Below are 21,613 nucleotides of genomic sequence, written 5' to 3' on the forward strand. Positions count from 1 at the left end.
TACTTGTCTCTGTGGAAATCCTTGTCCTTTTTGGTCCTGGAAAAGAAAATGACCTGCTAGAGCTGGAAACAACCCTTCTCAAAATGTCTCCATAGGGCTGAGTGCTGGCATTCTGTCTGAGTGGGAGCTGAACCCCTCAAAACTTGAACAAGTAATAAAATCAGGGACCTGGTGTGATCAAGCACCCACATTCTGCTTTTGTGTGATCCTGGAGCACAATAAGGCTCCTCCAGCTCACAAAGCTTCTGTGTTTGCAACTCAGCCATCCCACACTGGAACTGACCCAGAACATCTCCATGCTCCCACTGCAGCCCATGCCAAGAGAGCAGGATTTTAGCTGAGGGAAAGGCATGAAACTGTGTCAGGGTAGGTTAGGTTGGGATTAGAAAAAGGTTCTTCCTCCAGAGGGTGCTGGGCACTGTTCAGGCTCCCCAGGGAATGGGTACAGCCCAAGGCAGCCAGAGTACCAGGAGTATTGGGACATGGTGGGATTCTGGAGTTTCCCTGTGCAGGCTCAGGGGTTCAATTCAACAATTCTTGAGCGTCCCTTCTAGCTCGGGAATTTCTGTGGCTCCTTAGACCTTCAGCAGCACTGGATCTCTGACATGGAAAAAGCATCAAAACCAGCACCAAGGGCTGGTGGCCGGGTGGAGCAGCCACTTGCCAGGCTCCACCAGGGCTTGTCAGGGACAGCCGGGACCCATCCCTGGTTCAGCTGGAGCCCGTCCCTGGTTCAGCCGGAATCCATCCCTACTTCAGCCAGAGCCCATCCCTGGTTCAGCCCGAATCCATCCCTGGTTCAGCTGGAGCCCATCCCTGGTTCAGCTGGAGCCCATCCCTGGTTCAGCCCGAACCCATCCCTGGTTCAGCTGGAGCCCATCCCTCGTTCAGCCGGAATCCATCCCTACTTCAGCCGGAGCCCATCCCTGGTTCAGCCCTAATCCATCCCTGGTTCAGCCGGAGCCCATCCCTGCTTCAGCCCGAATCCATCCCTGGTTCAGCCGGAGCCCATCCCTGGTCATGGGCTCTGTCCCCTCAGGGCTGCTCCCCTCAGGACGGAGCGGGGCTCGGGCATCCTACAGCTCCCAGCGCCTCAGAACCTGTGGAAAAATCAGGGCGAGAGCATACAGCCTTAAACTGCGCCAGGGTGGGGTTAGGTTGGACACTGGGAGGAATTTCTTCACACAAAAAGGCGATTAGACACCGGAACGGGCTGCCCAGAGGGGTGGTGGGGACGGGAGTCCCCCGTCCTGAGGGGACAGAGCCCGCTGAGTAGGGATGGAGTCCCTGCAGGTGTTTAAGGAACGACACTGAGTGCTGTGGGCTGGTGACAAGGTGCTGCTCGGTCACAGGCCGGGCTCGATGGTTTCAGAGATACTCCCCAGTGTGACTGTGCGCCAAGAGGGTTTATTGAGCACAGGGGCTGTGCGGGAGGAGCCCCGGGAGGACCCGGAGCGGCGGGAGGCGCGGCCGGAGCGGCCCCGGCGGAAGCGGAAGCGGCGCGCGGCTCTCCCGGCGGGACCGCGGCCGCGGGGCCGCCATGGGCGACGACATGGACGTGATCCCCGAGCGGGAGATGAAGGTGGGGCACGGGGAGAGCGGGCTGTGAGGGCAGGCCGGCGGGGGAGAGGGTAGGCAGGCCGTTTCAGTCGGGCCGGAGCGCCTCGGCTTGGAGCCGGAGGGGAACGGGGCTTGGAGAAGGCTCGGCCTGGGCTGCGAGAGGTGGTGGGTTCTGGGGGAGGCTTGGTTGGCACCGTGGGGCTGACAGGCGGGGAGGGTCGGCCTGGGATGTGGCGGGGCTTTTGGAGACATCCTTGAGGTGTTTGTGAAACACAGCGGCAGGATGGGTCAGGCTGGAAGGGACCACAGTGGGGCATCTGGTCAAACCTCCCTGCTCGGACTGGTTCGTCCTAGAGCACGTAGCACAGGATTGCTTGTTCTGATTGACCCGGAATATTTCCAGTGAGGGACACTCCACACCCTTTCTGGGCAATCCTGAGTGTTTTCAAGTATTTGGGGACTTTCCGGTATAGTGTGGTACAAACCTGTAGGGTGGAAAAGGGAAGGCTGGCATGGCCTTGGTGTAGAGGGGTGTTTAATGCCTGGGGAGGGAATCACAGAACGGTTTGGGTTGGAAGAAACCGTAAAGCTCGTTCTAACCCCTGCCACGGGCAGGGACACCTTCCACCAGACTAGGTTGCTCCAAACCTCATCCAACCTGGCCTCGAGCAATTTCAGGGATGAAGTGGAGTTGGAGGAACCTTGTTTTGGGTGATATGTTTCTAAGTCCTCCTGTCAGCATGCCTCGTGTTGGGATCTCCTGGTTTGGGAATGTATGGCTGTGAGGCAGTGAGAGCTGGAGTCTTGCTGTGTGGTGCCAGCCTAGCCTGTCCTCTGTCACCCAGTGTTCCTGTGAGGCTGGGTAAGAAGGGACATGGGGGAACAGATTCCTGGAGTGATTACAGGACTTTGTGAGCTGCCTTCTGCCCTCAAAAACAGGGTAGTTGGGCTGTTTGTTTTGCTGAAGTTTCTGAGTTCCCACATCCTCCTCAGATTACAGGAATGCACTTATTCAGTGGCAGTTGTTTGGAAATAACTCAGGTGCTTGACTGGAGTTACTGGTATGTAGGTTGGCAAATGTGTACCTTGTAGCAGCAAGTTTTGTTCAGTCCTGTCCTGTCTTTTCTTTATTCCTTTCTCATTTCCTCTGTATCCCTTGGCTGGTTTTGGTGTGGCTCCTGAGTAGGTCAGATGTCCCAGGCAGATTTTATGAACACAAGTGCTGGGTACAAGTAAGATTTAACCAGTGGGAAAAAAAAAAAAAAAAAAAAAAAAAAAGTGGTGTAATCTCAGTCTTTCATGGATGAGACAGAAAATGTGATCGAGTGGCCAGAGGCTGCCTGGGTGTGTGGCAGGGATTTGCAGCTCTCATGGAGAGGCTCCTGCACTTAGTGTCTTAGAGAAGTCAAAGTAAACTGTTCCTCTTGGGCAGCATGTGAACAGCCTATTCCCAACTCTCTCAAACAGGATTTTCAGTTCAGAGCACTGAAGAAGGTTCGCATCTTTGATGCTCCTGATGATCTTCCCAAAGAGCGCTCCAGCCTCCTTGCAGTGTCCAACAAATATGGGCTGGTCTTTGCTGGTGGAGGGACCAGCCTGCAGATTTTCCATACCAGAGATCTTCTCATGCAGAAACAGCTGGGAGAAGATCCCAATAAAATTGGTAAGACACACTTAAATCTCATGGGTTTGGCAGAGACAGGTTTATAGGGGTTTGTGATGTGGAGCTCTTGGCTTCTAATACGTGTTACAGTCCTTGCCATTTTCTGTCAGGCATTTGAGTTGCCACATTTTCTTGTGTGGGGAAGCAGGAACTATGGCTGGTGGCCATTCTTTGCTGGGTTGGTAGCTATTCTTTGAGCTGTGAGCCTGTGTATGTGTCAGGGATGTGTGAGTGGAGGGACACACTGAGGGCGTTTTCACACTGACTAAATGACTGTCCAGGAGAGGAGAAGCAACCACTGTTCCACCACCTGAGTGCAAAATGGTTTTCCATCCCCTTAGTAACTGTTCCACTCTCTGTATACATAAATAAAGCAAAAAATCATTCCACTTACCATTACTCGGGTTACTGAGGAAAGAAAGTGGCATTTTCTCTTCTTAGAAATTTGGCAGCTCTCAAGATTGTATTGATAGACATGAAGGGATTTGCTTTCATTCAATTTTTCTGCATCTTACCTTTGACAACTGCTGTTCATGGGACTGAAGATTATTGCATAAATTTGTTGTTTTGTTTTACAAGAACAATTCCTGCTATTTAAATTTGTCCCCTTCATTCCATCTTCCCTTCCTTTTGTGTTTTAAGTGGAGAATATTCAGAGTACTCTGGTTCCCATGAAGTTTCCTATGCAGCACCTGGCTCTGAGCTGTGACAACCTCACCCTGTCTGTCTGTATGATGTCCAGTGAGATTGGGTCCTTCATCAGCTTTTTTGATGTCCGCACGTTCCTAAATCAGGTACAGCATATGCCAAGTGGGTTTGGCTTTGGTTTGGGTTTTTTATTCAGAATACAGCAGAGGAGAGGTGTAGCTGGGGTGGGATTTTCTATCTCTGTGAGGGCTGTCTTGTAAAGGAGTTGCTCAAAATCTGCTTGTTTTAATCAGACATTAATTTATAGGCATGTCAAAACTGCTTTGAACTGTGACTTCTGGAGAGTTTGGTTTTGTGCTCCGCTTTGACTGTCTTGTATGTTTGTCTTTCCTAAAAGGCAAAACAGCAGAAACATGCATTTGCTTGTCACAAACTGGCCAAGGACTCGGGAAGTGCAGCCATGGTCAACGACCTGAAGTGGAGCCCTGCCAGTCCCAGCATGGTGGCCGTCTGCCTGTCTGATGGCAGCATCTCTGTCCTGCAGGTCACAGACTCTGTGAAGGTCTATGCCACACTCCCATCCTCTGCTGCTGTCACATCTGGTGAGTAGCAGCCTTGGAGGGCACTCAGAACATTGGACACTGAAGAGCAGACATCAATTGTATAAATACATGTTGCTTGTCTCAAGAGGAGTTTTCTTAAAGTTCTTCATGAAAAGGAAGAGTTTAAACTCAGTGACATTCAGAAAATGTGTTGCAATGGATTTACTCTTTCCCAGTTGATTGCAGCAGCTGAATCTTGTGAGTTACCAGGTGTGCCCACCTGTGGTTTGTGCTGTCTCAGGCTTGACTCATTTCCAGGAAAACATGCAAATAAGCATCATCACCTGTTGGGTTTTGACCTGTGTAGTTTGCCTTCTCTGGGACTGGATGGCACCCTGTTTGATTCAGATTCATGACTTCTTTGAGTGGAAAAAATAGTTTTAGTTTATTGGTCCTGTTTTTGTGGGGCTTGTAACTCTCCAGTTCCTTAGGGCTAATGAAGTTATCTTTTTTTTTTTTGCCTAGTGTGTTGGAGCCCAAAGGGAAAACAACTGGCTGCAGGGAGGCAAAATGGCACTGTGGTACAATATTTGCCTGTAAGTATTGGTGGTGTTAAGGCCTTATGACTTTTCAGGAGTTTGAAATGTGGTATATTGCTGGTTGGTTTTTTTGGTTTTTTTTGCACACGGTGTGAGCCATGTGATGCTGCCCAATTGCTTCAGTAATATTCAAGTGTCTTAGGCCAGTATTTGGTTTAGTTTAAGGTTTGCACTGGTCACTGAAGTAATGATTTCAGAGTGGCCCATGATTGTTAAAGAATGGGTGAATTCTAAACCAGTTCTCTGGGCTTTCTGCAAAACTTGCAGTTGGATTTGTTCATTGCCTTTTCTGTTTATTTAAGAGTTGTTTTATTTGCAGAATCTCCAGGAGAAGAAAGTAATCCCTTGTCCTCCCTTTTATGACTCAGACAATCCTGTTAAAGGTGCGTATTTTTATTACCTTTTAATTTGTTTTCTCTTTAAAAGTATTTTGCTCATTCTTCCCCCTGTTGTCTTTACTTATAGCAACTCTATAGCACTGCTTATGAAATTACAGTCTGATTTTCTGTAATTCCTATGCTTGGTAGTTTAGGAGTTAGCTGCTATTTGTAATTTCCTTTTGTGCTGTGCACAGTTAAAATCAACAAGAAAATATTACTATAAAGTCTTTCTGGCTGAGGTATTTGCTTTCTCTTTCAGTTTTGGATATACTTTGGATTGGCACGTATGTCTTTGCCATCGTGTATGCAGAGGCTGATGGGACACTGGAGATGTCACCACAAGTGGTCATAGCCATATTGCCTGTAAGTGCCAGCAGTCATAACAACACAAATGTCTGTTGCTTGTTCCTGACTTGTTCATGACTGGCAAAGTTGCTTTTGTTGTTGATAGAATACCACATAGAATTTGAGTTTGGTACTGCTGTAAATCATGGGATTGAGTTGGGGGATTAAGTGGAGAAAGTAGGATCCACATAAAAATCAATGAGTAATCTGTTCTCTGCTGAGATTCAATTACTATATTATTGGTATGCCTTCATACCGTCAAATTTAAGGGAGATTACTTGGTTTGTGTATTGAAAGATAAATTATCAATGTTGATCTTACAGAAAAAGGAAGAGAAGCGACCAGAGAAGTTTGTGAATTTCATGGAGCCGTGCTACACGAGCTGCACTGAGAGACAGCATCATTACTTCCTCAATTTTGTTGAGGAATGGTGAGTGGCAGGAGTCATGGCAAACCGCTTCCCTTGGTATGCATGTCTGAGGGGTCAGTGCTTCTCCATAGATTGTGTTCCCCCTTCTTGTAGACCTTGCAGTGGACTGTCGTGTTAGTTTTAACCTATTTGTATCCATGCTTATAGGGATCTAGTTCTGGCAGCTTCAGCAGCTTCCACAGAAGTCAGCATTCTTGCCAGGCAGGGGGATCAGGTAATATTCTTATTCCATTTGTGGAATATATTTTGTCTTGCATCTGTGCAAATGTACATTTTCTTTCCCCAAGTATAACCTATATAAGACCTGGAATACAATGAGATGATGAGTTTAAGACTTCCCAAAACTAAACAAGCTTCTAAATTGTACAGAATCTGATGATAATTCTTAGATGAACAAGGGATGTGTGTTGTGAACCAAGTACCAGAAGTCTGTTTTTTGTTATTCACTTTTCAGCCTCAAAATTTGGTCAAACTCACTATAATAGTGATTGATGTGAGGCCATCAGTTGAGGCTAAGCATTAAAAATGTCTGACCTCTGACATGCAGTGATACATGAGAAGTCACACAAAAATCTGTGAAGGACCCTGATCTTTCTGGCATTTGTTAATCTGACAAATTTAAGTAGATACTCTCTAGCTGGTGTTTCAGTCTGTTGTAGACTGGAGTGCTGAAGAGGGCTGGTCACAGCAAAGCAGTAGTTGATATAACAATAATTTTACTTTTTGCAGAACTGGGAATCGTGGGTTTTGGAGGACTCCAGCAGAGCAGAACTTCCTCTGACAGATAAAAGCGATGACACTCTGCCCGTTGGGGTTGCTGTGGACTACACCAGTAACATGCCCATTGTGATCAGTAAGTCTTGTTAGTCTCTCTTGTGGAGTAGTCCAAAAATCTCAGTATGTTTGATATTTCTGAGGGGCAGCCTTGTGCTCAGAGTTCTGGGAGATCATTCTGAAAGGCAGACCACCACACCTGCTGCTGTTTTAATACCAAACCCACAGCACATGTCTTTACTTCTGTGTAAGGATTCAGTGGTGAGGTGTTAAACACAGTTCTTTCCTGGAGCTTTCAGCATCCTGGGATATGACACCAACAGACATGGCAAACAAAGCTCTTGAATTACATCTGTCCCCAGAACTGGGATTTTAGTGAGTTTAAAGGAGTTGTGTTCTAACACTGGGGATTTCAGGCTGCCCATGAGATGTTCTTTATTCTTGTCACTTGTGTCCTTTTGCAAAACTGTTTTGCATAAAGTACATTTGCATGGAACTAAAGGAAAAGTGGGTTGGTTTCAAAGCCAGAAACAGAAAAGATCACTGAGGTGAATGCGTAGGTTTTAATTCAGCACAGGGTCTGTACTGCCTAAACCCTGCTGTGCTCTACATCTGAGCTGCATTATTGCTGTACCTTCTCTGCTGCCTAAAGGCCCTTCAAAGTACTCTGTCAAAGTCTGAAGCTACATCTGAACTATTGTGTTGTATCTCAGTGAATTCTGAGAATTCTATCTTGAAGGCCAGAGACAGATGGAAATAGAGATACCTTCAGGCAGAGTGGAAAGTACTGCAGTCAGGAGTTCCTGAAGAGCACAGGAGGGTGCCAGTTAACTGAGACCTTTACCTGAAAAAAAACCTACAGTAGGGAATTGAGGTCAAACATTGTGCTTGAATGCCAAATTGAATTTGAAGCCTTTTCTCTGTTAATCTCTACAATTACTGGATTAAGAAATCTGTCAGGACAGATTTTTTAAAGCCTGTGTTGTGCTGCCTCAGAGTTTTTAAAAAGGTTTTTCGAGAAGCATTTTGACATTCCCTGTGTTCTGACACAAGGGTTTGGCTACACATTAATTGGCTTTGTAGTTCACAGCAAGTTTAGGTTGCAGAGAAACCTGATTTGTCCTGGAGCTTGTTCCCAGGTGGAAACTGCACTTCCCTAGCATGCTTTTCCTGAAGAACCAATAGTAAAGAAAAATGGCTATTCACTGGGCTGCCTGACAAACAAAGCACCATGATTATAGCAGATCTTTCCTGCACTCTACATGTGTTAGGTTTGGGTTTTTGTGTGTAATTAAGCACAGTTAATCCATTACAGAATTTTAAAAATACAGAGAGTGTTCTGGGCCTTTAACTGTTCTGAGAATGTTTGTACTGAAGCAGACTCACAAAGCAGCTGCATAAAACACAAATATTTTATATCAGTGGTTCAGATCATGGGGATATTTGTTTGATGTTGGCTTTCTTTAAAGTTAAAAAGCTTCCTATGTAGCAATTCCATTTTGTAGTTTATGCATATGAATGTTAATGAGGGGACAGGACCCAATGGTATGTGGGGATTGCTGAAAGGAACTGAAGGAGGGAGCAGAGTATCAGAGAGGAAAAATGACTGCTTCAAAATCTGAAAAAGCGTGGCATGAGAATTGATGGGTGAAAGCTGGGCTTTGTCATTCAGGAGATGACATTCAATCGTCAAATAACCCTTTTATGAAACATGAAGTCAGGAACATAAAGGAATACAAAAGGATAAAGAAAGAGATCTGAGCACTGACAGAGAAGCAAGGGAACAAAGATGCAAATGAAAGCAAGAAGGTAGAAATATAAGAAATATTGTGTGAAGGAAGTCACATGAAGTTGGCAATTCCAGTAGGAACAGAATAGGAAGCTTTGACTGCAGGACTTATATGTGTGGTCTCTGGCAGGTGATGAGAAGATCCTTCCTCCAGCTCCAGTTCTGATCCTGCTCTCTACGGATGGTGTGCTTTGCCCATTTCACATGATCAACCAAAACCCAGGAGTCAGGTCACTTATTGTGACCGCAGAGCCACTGCAGTTGGTCGGGGAGAGAGTTCCAAAGTCAGCAGGTGAGTACTCCAGGGGCTTAGGGAACACTTGGATTTGTGGATCTTTGGAATATTGATCTGTCAGTTCAGTAGTCAGACACATGTGGTCACAGAAAACATATCTTTTCTTTATAATGATAATGGGGAGCAGTTCTTGGGTGTTTTGAGCTCCCAGGACTGTTCCCTGTCTTTTGTGCATGAGTGTGAAATTACCTAGTCCTGTTCCCCAAATCAGAGAATCATTTAGTTTGGAAAAGACCTCTAAGGTCATAGAGTCCAACCTTTAAACCTGTTTGTTTGTGGGATCTCAAGCACTTTGTAGGCTGTACATTTAGACTTCCTTATGCAATCAGCCTTTGGAGAATAGGGACAAACCAGTTTTAGGAGGCTTTTTGCCCAGCTCTGAGCATAGCCTGCACACTTCAGAGAGGTGATGGTTTTCCTCCATGGCTTTGCCACAGGAGATCATGGCATTTGACTGCAGAAAAATCCTATTTAAACAAAACTCAATTTAAATCCTATTTAAAGCTTTCCTCAGCACTGTGAAAATTGTATCAGCAGGTGAAGAGGAGTTTTGTTTGAGTTATAGATGTGTTGCCCTGTATAGCGTGATGTAGGCAGGTGATTGTTTTGCTTGTCTGCATTAATGGAGAAATAATTGCAAATGCACCATTTTCTTCCCTGTGCCCAAATTTGCTTCTCCTTCCCCCACCAGAATGCTGTTTTTTGGCAGCCTGCCTTCCTGCAGTGCTGGCTAACTTGTGTGCTGACTGCTTATTTTATTTGAGATGGCAGGAACCTCATCAAAATCAATGGAGGAAGGTGAAGCTTTTTCACAGGAAACTGCAGACAACATTAATCTGGACAGATTGTTGTATTGATCGTGACTTTGTACAGTTTCTGTATCCCTTGCTGGCATTGGGGACTACAAGCCCAGCTCTGCCATCTCTCTTCTTCACTGTCCAGTGGAACAAGCAGTGCTGAGCTGTCCCAATCAAACAGATTTGGCCTTGCAATACGTTCTGCCATTAGTGCAGCCAAATGAGCCTACTCCTTTCCCATTTGTCTTTCTGCAGGGAGTACTGCCACAAGTCCAACCACTCCTCCAACTTCTCTAAAGCCTGACACAGCACCAGCTGTTACTCCCACTGTGCCCACCTCAAGTCAGACTCCAGCAGCAAGTGGAGCAGCTGTTTTTTCCTTCATGCCCTCAGCTGTGAAGAATCCTGGCTCCACAGGCAGTGATCCTCCACCATATTCCTTTGCCACTGATACCTCCAAGCAAGCCCAGACTCCTGCTCTGACTGGGGCAGCAACATTCTCCTTCTCTGCTTCTTCCAAGACATCCGTGACTTCTGCTTCTGTAGGCAGCACTACAACAGCTCCTGCCACCTCTTTTTCTTTTGGGTCCATGAACTTCAAACCAGCTGCAGACAGCTCACCTGGGCCCCTGCTCTCCACAGCAACTGCTGCACAGAAGCCATCTTTTACACCTTCAGCTTCTTCAGTCAAAGTGAACCTCAATGAGAAGTAAATAGATTCAGCAGTGAATGCAGGGGCTGGGTACTTGTTAAATTGCTGCAGGCATGGATAACGTATGGTAGTTCTGAAGATGGTGTCTGGCTTTTTGCCCTGACAACAGTTCCTCAAATTCTCAGCAAAGCACTGAGGAAGCCCCTCTTTATCCAAGAGTGTCGTGGCTGTGGAAATCCTCAGTGCTTCCTATGCCAGATGTTACATTCATGGGTACTAGTCAAGGGACAATGCCAAAAATTTAGACTGATAAATTGCCAAAGACTTAGTGGGGGTTTGTATGTCTTTGTTTCATAGGCCTCAAACAGTAATTCCATGCTTTGGTTTGATGCAAATCATGGCTAAGGAAATCATGCTGGGAAATCCCTTCTGTCTGGAACTGCTTTAGTGGAGTGGTGATAGCACAAGTTTCTGTGACAGTTTGTTGAAGGTTCCTTACCCCCAGTCTGAGAAAAAGCTGGAGCCACAGCTGATGGATTGCTTTGCCACTCTGTGTTAAGCAGAGAAGGTGCCAGACCTTTTGGTTCTGATCTGAAATGGACACTTGCTCATTGAGCACAGGATCTGGAATCTTCAAAGCTTGTTCACATTCGCTGAAAAAAAAGAAAATTTATTAGAAACTATGCAAAAAGGGTTTGAGTGTTCTCAGATGTCATTTACTCACTCTTCCCTCCAACTCCTGAGACTTGCTCTTTATTTTTAGAAAAAGTAGTTTAAAACACAGAGCTATGTTAATTGGAGCTGCTTTTTAAGGAGAAGAACTTTCATGTAAATGCATCATAAGACATTTCTGATGGTTTAAATGATTATTTTTGAATTAGAAAAATCTTTACTACACCAGAATCTGATGGCAGCTCTTAGGGCTTTTTATATTTTGTGTATAAAGCAAATGATACACCAGTGAATTGGCTGAGTATTTAAATTGGCTGCCTTGAGGAGCTGAGTTTGCAAATGAATAGAAATTCATATTTTCTTGCAGAATTTCTGTTTGAGCATTACTCTGAGGATGACACTGAAGGGCAGCTCAGACTTGCTATAGTTGGAACAAAATGATGAGGTGCATTTGAAGCAGGGTAGTATTTTTTGCAGGCATTTAGCTTTTGCTCATGGGAGGATCTAAGACAGAAGTCTTTGTGGTTCCATGTATTCAGAAATTATCCTGGATGGCTCCTTCCTACTGTCTCCACAAGCTACACTTGTGATTTTTTTATCTGGAGCTTGAGTTGTTGCTGATCCCAGGCGATGTTCATTCATTTATTCATTCATTCACTCATTCATTTATTCATTCTGTTGCAGGTTCAGTGCTGTAGACGCCTCTTCTCCCACCAGTAGCAGTGGGCAATGCACTTCCTCAATGTTTTCCTTCTCAACTAGTTCCAAAACTGCTCCTGGAGGTTCTTTGAGCCAGTCCACACCCCTTGCAGCTCCTCCTGCCACACCACTGAAGACTTCGTCTCCTGTCCCTACCACAGGTAGGAGTCTGATCCCTATTGTTGGATATAATTTCTTATAAAAAAACATTCTAAAAGTTCTAGGACACAAGGAGCTTCATTTGGTTTCTTGCTTGTTTTCCCTGCTGCTTTCCCTGCTCCAGAGGCCCTCCTGATTAGCACACCATCATGATGTGAATCACTTTTTCTTGAAACTGAGCATTTTTTCCATTTGTGCTCTATTTCTCAGAGAGCCATGTGTGAAATAATTATATTCAGCTGCTTAAGTTCACCCAGAAGTTCTGGCATTTTCAGTGCTCTGAATGTTTCTGGGCAGCCACACAAAGCAATGCCTTGCTTTCCATCTGCATTGACCAGAGTTCAAAGTAGTCACAAGCCAAGTTGAATGGAAGTGAAAAGGCACCTGAGGAAGGTGTGTTCTTGCACTGGGGCCCATAGCACTACTGCTTTTGGATTTGATAGTGGTGGTTGTTTCTGATCACAGCCAATTTCCTCAAGCTTTGTATAACTTCATCAATTACTGTTGTTCTTATTAAATTCCAGTGGCACGCCCCGCTCAAAATACTCCTCCAGCTTCTTTGGTACAGAAGACACCCAAAATCACCACATCAGCAGCAAAGCCAAGCTCTACTCAGGTAACAGGAACTTGACTGGGTTCTTTGGAGGGTGAATGTTTTTCATGGCCCACAAATTGCTTAGAATTCCTTGGACTGAACTAGTGTTCATAAGTCAAAAGATTAGCTAAGCTCTGATTTGGAAACAGTAGCAAATCTGTGATTCTAAAAAATGTTCTCTGCTTGTCTCTGCATATAGAAAGCTGTATTTTACTTATGCTATAATCAGAGTGTATGGTGTCTGAATGGAGTTTCTAACACCAGACCTTTTTTGATATTCTAAGCTCCCCGTTGCAATGGATATATCCTTAATATTGGTTTTGGTTTTGTCTTTCTTTTCCCCCAGGGCAAATCAGCACTCCCCAGCACAGCTTTAGAGAAACAGACCCACCAGTGGAAGGATTCAGACCCTGTCATTGCAGGAATCAGGGAGGAGGTGAGATTTTCAAGCAGTTTTCTTCATACTGCCACACAGACACTTCCATTCAGCTGTGTCCTGATGGTGTCTGTAAGTAGTTTAGGAATCAGAATGGAAATTTTTCCTAAGATGATCAGACTGTAGTTGTTATTTGTGTGTCCTGTTCAGTCATCTTCAGTCACTGTGTTGAGAAGATGGAGTATTCTTTCCTGTTAATGTTCAAGAATCATTTCCTGCTTTGGCTGCAAAGTGACCGGTGTCTATGGTGTAGTTGAGGCATGATCCAAGAGCTGAGACATTTGTTCCAGACCCTGCTGTGTTTTCAGTGGCTGCCCTTTCTTCCACTTGGCCTTGCAGATTGCACATTTTCAAAAGGAGATGGAGGAGCTGAAGGCCCGGACTTCCAAAGCCTGTTTCCAAGTTGGAACTCCAGAGGAAATGAAGATGTTGCGAACTGAGTCAGATGATCTTCACACCTTCCTCTTGGAAATTAAAGAGACAACAGAGGTGAGCAGGCTATCTTCAAACTGTGAACCAGCAGTGACTATTCCTCACCTGATGTTCCTCCTTAACCTGCTACACCTGAACTGTAGATGGAACATCTGACTCTGCTGTGTTAATGAGGAGGTGGCATTTGCCTTTGTGCTTTCAGAAATTGCAAGAAATGGTTGTGCTAGAAATGGCAGTAGAAAATGTTACCTTGAACCTTGTCTCATCTGTTCTATTTCACTTTGCAGTCACTTCATGGAGATATCAGTATTCTGAAGACAACCCTGCTGGAGGGATTTGCAGGGGTAGAAGAGGCTAAAGAACAGAACGAACAGAATCGTAGCTCAGGGTATTTACACTTGCTCTATAAGAAACCTTTGGATCCCAAGAGTGAAGCACAGCTTCAGGTATGAATCATATCAGCCAACTTCTGATAGAGAGCTTTAAATAAAATAAAACTTAGGCTTGTGTGTGCAAGTTCCTAGCATTGTTGTTCTGCCCTAAGTATTTGCTGTTTCAGTAAGTAGTCTAGTAAATGTGTGGTGAGCTTTGGTTTCCATGAGTTTGCAAGAGATCCTGGAAATCCTCTCCTGAAGCTCCTCTCTGTTCTTGCCATTTGCAGTGATGATTCAAAACTCCTTCAGAAGGGATGTAGTTCACCTGAGATCCAAGCCTATTCTAATCTTAGAATGTGACTCTTGACATCCTGTTCCTTCTCAGCCTGTAGTGTTTGCTCAGAGATTTCAGTTAAAAGAATTTTGGGTTTTTTCCTACACTTTATAGAAGAGTTCTTGGAATTATTTTTATCTTCAGCAAGTGCCTTATGGAACAATTTGATGATTTATTATGACTTACAGAATTGTGTGGTTAATTTCATGGATGGTGGAGCATAAAGCTTAATGATATTCTGAAAGCTGGGGCACAAAGGAAAATAACCAGCAGAACATAAAGAGGCTCTCAAAGACAAGAAAGAAAGTAGGGGTGAAGCACTTTTTGTTACAGCTCTGGTGATGAAGGCTATTTAACCCTAAGCAAAATAGAGTGAATGTGCCCTACAAATGATACTTGGTCTTTTATACACTGATAAGTTCCCCTCGAGAGGTTTGACTGGCAGGTTGAAGGCATAATTGAATGTCATCTTTGTGGCAGGAGGTATCAAGACCATGCATGCAGTTACTAGAAATCAGCTGACACAAAGTAATTTCTTTTATGTCTGATCTCTAATCTTCACCTGGATTCTGTTGATTGATTCAGTCTTAATTGCATGCCTGCTTTGATGTCCAGCATGTCTCTCTGACATCTAAAGCTTACACTTGTGACTTCAGAGATTATAATCTTGAAGTATGTGTTTCACTGTGTAGAGGAAGGACCATGAAAAGTAGAACTCAGTGGGAGAGAAGTGGAAGTGGATTTGAATGGGAGAGCTTTTGGGTCACCTTTGTGGAAGTTTGTTTTGAGAAAGCTGTGTGCTGACTCTGAAATCATCCCCATTCTCCTGGGTGAGAAAAGCTCCCTTAGGCAGCCTTGTGTCTTAGTTTTCAATGAAGTTTTCAAGACCCTGAGACTTTTCTGATGTCCAGCTCTACCAGTTTGGTATCCAGAGACTTGCTGCCACAATAGGTGCTGGGGAAAGGAAGCCTGGACTTGGCAGTGTTTAACACTAAGCCCACAGCAGGACTGGGTGTGCTTTCAGGTTGGAAAAGTCCCACTAGAATTCTGTGCTGTATCTTGAAAGCATTTACAGTGGAATTCTTCTCAAGCTGTGTTCCTTGGCTGCTTCATCATATTTAGGTGAACATTCTGTTGAGATGAGCTGAAACCAGCTGCAGTTCCTATTTCCATTTTACAAGGTTGGAGTTCAAGGCAGGGACATGCCATGCCAGGCAGGAAGGATCACAGGAATGAGACTGAGCTCTGGGTTTGTTTAGGGAGCAGAGCCTGCAGCCAGAGGTCTCTGGCATAGATGCTGCAGTTGTGCAGCTGTGTGGTCATGGATAAGTTACTTTACTCTCTGTCCTTGCTTTTTACTTATTTTCATTTTCCTACCTATAAAAGTCAAATGAATTCCTTGCCTTTATGTGGGAGGTGTGAGCATTTGAGTACTTTCATGAATCATAGTCTGTGAATGCTAATATTCTAGAGCCTTGTGAGCAGCCTGCAAAGCTTTGATCACTTATAATTGTTAGAAGTTTCAATGTTGTAAGATGGGACCAAATGACTCATGTTCTGGAACTGGCATTTGAAATAAGGATTGTTTTGTATAATGCCTGGTGTTTGTAAAATCCTTTTTGTAAAGACCTGGCAGTGTTTTGCAAATATTATGGACAGTATTACTCTTAGTTGAGAGCTGAGGTGTAATGTCCAGGGCAAACCCTGGACAATGTGTACCCTGTTGATTGTTACATAAATTTTCACCATATTGGGTTCTGTTGTGCTGGCAAAACTTTCCAGGCAGAAATACGGACAAGTGCTATGTGGCTTGGACAGAATGAGCCCAGAGTCTTCATCTTCTTCAACTGAAACTGAGATTTCTGAAATTATTTTAAAACTCACTTTATTTTGCATGGCAGGAAATCCGGCGCTTGCACCAGTACGTGAAGTTTGCTGTTCAGGATGTGAACGACGTTCTGGATTTGGAGTGGGACTGGCACCTGGAACAGAAGAGAAAGCAGAAGTAAGTGATTGAAACTGGAGTACAGAACTGTATCTGTGAATAGGGAATTAGTCTATAATCAAGAGAGAAAGACCTTTTTCTGTTTAACAGTATGATCTTTTTCAAGATGATCTTTTTCTGGGAGTAAAATTTGTCTCAGACACCTAATGGTAGCCATAGTTTCAGACTCTCTGGCTTGATATATGTTACAAGCTTCTTGTCTCCTTGTACAGTACAAATAGAGCTTATAAAAAACAAACTGCAAGCTTTGCAAAAATTCATTGATGGCAACTAATTAAACCTTTCTAAAATAAAACATCTTAAAGCAAATGGGCTAAATAAATTGACTGGCTGCATATTCAACTGCTTTGGTGATTGACCTTGAGTTTCAGTAGCCAGATTGGTGTTTGCTTGCCTGCCTGTGACCCAGGTGCACAGAATGGTCCTTATCCTGTCTCTTGATCTGATCCCTGCAGGCGTCTGATAGTCCCTGAGCGAGAGACTTTGTTCAACACCCTGGCAAATAACAGGGAAATCATCAACCAGCAGAGGAAGAGGCTCAACCACCTGGTGAACAGCCTGCAGCAGCTGCGCCTCTACAACCAGACATCTCAGTGGAGTGTTCCCAGTGATACACCTCTAAACAGTGCTCAGAGGTATGTGAAACATGAATTCCTCCCTCTCTCTTGCCCCCAGCAATGTGCAAGGGTGCATCCTCCAGAGAATGATGTTTTGTGGGCATGGTATGGGAGAACAGGACATTATAAAGATTATTCTAAACCATGCCCAGGTAATACAGAAGCTCATTGGTTGTATTCATGGACATTGTTTGATGCTTAGCAGAAATTTCCCCTAAAAGTTTAAAGAGTTTTTTAGTAAATGGGATAAGAGAGCCTCCAGGCTCAGATACTGCTGATTGTCTGTCTGACTTCAGGGGAAGAAGTGAATGACTATTGAAGTTTCCAAAATAGTTAAAGGTGCATTACACAGTATCTAGAGGAGCCAATTGTTCCTCCAGATATGGCAGTGGTTCTAGTGGCTACTTTGGCCTGATTTTGTTCCTGCTTTGGTTGGCTTTGATCTGCTCCTGCTGTTTTTTTCACTGCTCTGCCTTGTCCCAGTTTTGACAGTGACCTTGAAAGCCTGCGCAACGATTTGATGAAAACTACTTTGAAATCACATGCCAAACCTTTGCCCAAAGCACCTGGTAATTTATTCTTTCTTTCTGCCATAAATGTGAATTACGTTGTTTTGTTTTTTTTTTTTTTACTTGCAGTTTGACTGTAGACTAAAAACTGCCTTCCATTTTCCAGCTAAACTATCCCCAGTGAAGCAGGCACAGTTGAGGAATTTTCTAGCCAAGAGGAAAACTCCACCAATTAGGTCTACAGCTCCAGGTAAACTTCTAGTGACTACAGAAGTCTCATATGCTTTCCAGGAGGGTGACTTACTTGCTGTGGGACTGAGACCTGAAATTAGCTTTTGACTACTCAACCCCTGCTTCTCCTTTCCTGTTCTCCCATCTGCTCTCAGGAGGACTTGCCTTCAGTTGCTGTCTGGTTGAAGGCTGCTTTTCCAGGCAGTTAAGAAGACAAATTCTATCAATGCATGAGTAAAATGAGCCAATAGGAGAGCATCCTGAAATAGGGTGCATTTATCTTGGCTGTTACACTGGATGGTTCCCTCAGCTTAATACTGAATTTTGGTTTTGATGTTGCAGCAAGTTTGTCCCGATCTGCCTTCTTGTCCGCAAGATATTACGAAGATTTGGATGAAGTCAGCTCAACATCCTCAGTTTCCCAGTCACTGGAGAATGATGATTCCCAAGCAGTGGACCAGGAAGAAGAGGCTGCCCCAGTCCAAGTCCCTCGTCATGCTCCTGTGGTCCGAACTCCCTCAGTCCAGCCTGGTTTGATGGCTCAGTCCCCATCCTTTGGGAAACAACACCTCTCCCTGGGTACTTTGTGTGAGTTGTGTTTGCAGTGTCTCTTCCCAGTGTGGTCTTGTGGGTAGCTTTAACCAACTGCATTATCCACTGCCAGTGCTTCAGCCCTGGAGAAGAGTGATGGCACGATACAGATTTACTTTGCCAGGTTCCCAGGAGCAGTAACAGAGTGGCTTTGTAACTTCATGAACTTCAGCTAAAAGCACTAAAACACCTTGACTCACTGATTGTGTTTTTGTGATTGCCTGATTCTTTCAAATTGCAGTGACATAAAGTATTGCCCAAAGACTAAGAAACTGGAGTACTACTGCATTTATGGCCAAGGTTAGGAGTTCTGAGCCCAGCAAGTCTCAGTAAGAACTGCATTTGCAAAAATTCAGTTTTCCTTGTGCAAGAGAGGTTTCTTTAATCTCTGCAACCAGAGAGAAAAATAAGGTGTCAGCAGAAGTGTCTGTTACAGCAGGCTGGAAGTCCTTTAAGGCATTAAAATGACATCTATTGAGACTTACTAAATTCCTTGGGATATACCAAAGTCTGCCAGGGACAGATTGGGTTGATTGTTTGAATGGCCTGCAGATGAGTCCTGTCAGGAGGAAGCTGTATACTTAGAGGAACTGCAGTTCAGCAAAGTCTTTCAGAGACTTTCTGATTTATAGAGAAACCTTTTACTAATATTTTTATTAATTTGTTTCTTTTTAGTGCCTACATCTTCAAACAGAATCATCCCACAAGGGGCAGACAGTACAATGCTTGCAACAAAGACTGTGAAACATGGAGCCCCTGCTCCCACTGTCACTGTTCCAGCACCACAAGCAGCTGCTGCTGCAGCTCTGCAGAGGCAGATGGCTGCTAACCAGTCCCCAGGTAAAAGGATGGCTAATTGCCCAAGTGACCTCTGAGCAGTTGAATGGGGCTTTCACAGGGATTTAGTGCTCTCAAAGGAGGAGATCATCAACAAAATGTGGCACACACCTGCAATTGTTGCACCTCTAAGCTATCCAGTGTTCCTTTGTCTTCCTTTCTCCTGTAAGCTGCTAGTACGAAATACCTGAGAAACTCCCATTTCTTTTAACAGAAGATGTTACAACATTTGTAAGAGAGAGTTCATAACAGATTTGGTCAGCAAACAAAAGCTGTACCAACTGCATTGATTGCTGCCCACTTCTTTTGTTCTAATGAAGTCTGAGGTTCCAAATGTTTTGGGCCAGGTAGACTATATATGTTTTAGAATCTTGGATGGATATTTTTTGAATTATTCAAGCCATACTGAATGAAATTAAATGCTTAATATGGAATTTTTCTTTACATCTGTTTGGTTTTTTTCCCCTCTGATTTTTTCTGTTCCTTAAAAGCTGTGAGCACCTCCTTGACTGAATCAACTCTGAAGACTGTTCCTCAGGTGGTGAATGTTCGAGAACTCAAGTCTGGTGCACTGACCCCAGCAGTCTCTGCAGTAATAGGGTAAGTGAGTGCTGCCCTTCTTTCTGCTGGCCTTTGGTAGCATTTGCACTGGAGCACATCTGCCAGTGGGGAGCAGTAGCAGTGTTTTACTGAGTCTGGCTGTGTAAGACCTAAAGTGGGTGCATTTAGACAAGAGTACTGGGTCTGTGGATTGAAAGAAAGAAATAAAGAAGACTTTACCAGGCCATTCAAGGAATTGCTGATGGCTTGTCCTGAACAAATGATGAGACCAGTATTAACTGGTCTTAACCAGTATTAACACCTCCATTTGTCTGTATTAACCTCCTTCTCCATTTGTCTGTGAAATGCATTTATGTGCATCCTCTCTTTTTGGGATTCAGTGGTTTTACAGCTAATATGAAATATGGCTCTGGTATCTCTCAAATCACTACCTCTGTTCTGTCTCTTTCAGTGAGGGAATTGCAGCTCTCTGTCACTGAGTGTGGTCTGTGACTTCAGGCTGTCCAGATGTTTTCCTTCTACTTTGTCATCCTTTGCTGAGAGAACCTTCTCTGGAGTTATGCCTCTTCTATCTGTTCCCAGATTCAGCCCCTGAAGGGAGGGAGAACTAGCTTTTCTGGAAACTTGTCTCAAATGTTTTGACATCAGAATTTTGACTGAGGGGTTGGGGTGTCACTAGGGGTCCGTCACTTTGGAATACTTCTGAGCTGCAGGGCTCTTCCTCAGGAGTAAACTAGGAATGTCTGGTATTTAACCTTGAATTTGTTACCATTTCTTGTGAGTTAGCTGTAACACTTGGCTTCCCTACTCTGCTTCCTGCACACAACAGCCAGCTCAGCTCATTCCAGAGATTTCTGCCTTATCACAAGCTCTGTCACCAGCCTAGGACTAGGCGTTTTCCCTGTCATTGTAATGACCTTGGAACTGTCTTTGCTTGAAGTTCCTGCTGTTGCTTAAGACCAGGGCAGTGCATGGCCAGTTCTGGGCTGGGGAGGCAAGGGCAGTACTGAGAAGTTTGTGCAAAGTAGAGCTTACTGCATGAAGAGGGATAAATTCACCACATATCTCTGATTATATATGGAGTTGCAAATGCTTTATCCATATAACTGTGAGCTGCATGTGCAGCTCCTGGAACAGTTGCTGTTGTTACATCAGCATTGGCTTTCACACATTTGTGTGTACTCTTCACTCTCAAAGAAAAAAGGTGGAATTCCTTTGATTCAGCTTTTTAAAAAGGGAACAGTCTCACAGTGGTGGTACTCAACTGGAGACCTTGACATTTGCTTCATGGTTTCTTTTGCATTTTAATTGAGAAACAGCTTGGGTGCTTTTTGCTATTTTATTTCTTCCTTAAAAGTGATAAACTGGAATGGGAAGGGGAATTGCTACATCTTTTGAAAGTCAAATTTGCAGACAGCTCTACTTGGAAATTTTCTGGCTAAGAGTAGTGTTGTGACCAGGAATAGTTTTCCACCTGCTGTTTCATCAGAACTATGATGGAAAAAAGTAAAAAGTACTGGCTGTGCATTGAGAAGGTTGTAAGTGAGCAATATTCAATGAGATTGGTTTTCACTTGAACTGTAGTTAAAGACTGTCTTACTTTCAAGTAGTTTTAGACTGTCAGTATTGATTGATCTCTCTAATTTATAGAGCACCACCTAGCTTGGTATCTTGGAGGCTTTCTACAGTTTTACTTTATAGCTGACATCATAAAAATGTGCTTTCTAAAAATTCTACCCAAATGAACCGTGCTTGCCAGTCAGATTCTGCACTAAAATGAAGAGCATTCACCCAGCAAAGTTAATTCACCAGTTTTTGCTTCTTCAGATATCTTGGCTCTTTTTTGCTGCCACAGCACACTCTTTAGTTGGTAAGCAGAAATTATTTTTTAGTCGTTATCAGTTGTTCAATGCCCTATGACTGGGTGTGTTGGTGGTCCCAGTCCAGTTACTAATACATAGCTTTTCAGTGAAAAAAAAAAAATTCTTGCTCCACAATTGAAGTCAAACCCAGCATTTTCACAGCATTGTCAAGGGATCTTGAGATCAAGTCCCACCCTCTTATGAAAAAACAGACTTTTTGTTGTT

General features: G+C 44.1%; 1 protein-coding gene across 3 annotated transcripts in view; it reads left to right on the forward strand.

Annotated features, from left to right (window-relative positions):
- The first annotated feature begins 1,501 nt into the window (after positions 1-1,501).
- Positions 1,502-21,613, forward strand: part of NUP214 (nucleoporin 214) — a 38,673-nt gene continuing 18,561 nt past the window's right edge. For 2 of the 3 annotated variants that reach the window (XM_021543507.2, XM_077787882.1), the window contains exons 1-24: positions 1,502-1,582; positions 3,028-3,223; positions 3,866-4,017; positions 4,269-4,473; positions 4,939-5,009; positions 5,332-5,395; positions 5,652-5,755; positions 6,061-6,167; positions 6,315-6,381; positions 6,897-7,020; positions 8,861-9,022; positions 10,078-10,531; positions 11,831-12,006; positions 12,529-12,620; positions 12,946-13,035; positions 13,375-13,524; positions 13,755-13,913; positions 16,077-16,180; positions 16,636-16,815; positions 17,281-17,366; positions 17,473-17,556; positions 17,880-18,125; positions 18,804-18,968; positions 19,457-19,565. In XM_021543507.2, coding sequence (XP_021399182.2) covers positions 1,541-1,582; positions 3,028-3,223; positions 3,866-4,017; positions 4,269-4,473; positions 4,939-5,009; positions 5,332-5,395; positions 5,652-5,755; positions 6,061-6,167; positions 6,315-6,381; positions 6,897-7,020; positions 8,861-9,022; positions 10,078-10,531; positions 11,831-12,006; positions 12,529-12,620; positions 12,946-13,035; positions 13,375-13,524; positions 13,755-13,913; positions 16,077-16,180; positions 16,636-16,815; positions 17,281-17,366; positions 17,473-17,556; positions 17,880-18,125; positions 18,804-18,968; positions 19,457-19,565 — 3,389 coding nt within the window. In that variant the 5' untranslated portion in view covers positions 1,502-1,540. The remainder of the gene's footprint in view (positions 1,583-3,027; positions 3,224-3,865; positions 4,018-4,268; positions 4,474-4,938; positions 5,010-5,331; positions 5,396-5,651; positions 5,756-6,060; positions 6,168-6,314; positions 6,382-6,896; positions 7,021-8,860; positions 9,023-10,077; positions 10,532-11,830; positions 12,007-12,528; positions 12,621-12,945; positions 13,036-13,374; positions 13,525-13,754; positions 13,914-16,076; positions 16,181-16,635; positions 16,816-17,280; positions 17,367-17,472; positions 17,557-17,879; positions 18,126-18,803; positions 18,969-19,456; positions 19,566-21,613) is intronic. The other variant, XM_021543510.2, reaches the window with a different exon arrangement.

The sequence above is a fragment of the Lonchura striata genome, chromosome 22 (assembly GCF_046129695.1).
Source record: "Lonchura striata isolate bLonStr1 chromosome 22, bLonStr1.mat, whole genome shotgun sequence".
Classification (NCBI taxonomy): domain Eukaryota; kingdom Metazoa; phylum Chordata; class Aves; order Passeriformes; family Estrildidae; genus Lonchura; species Lonchura striata.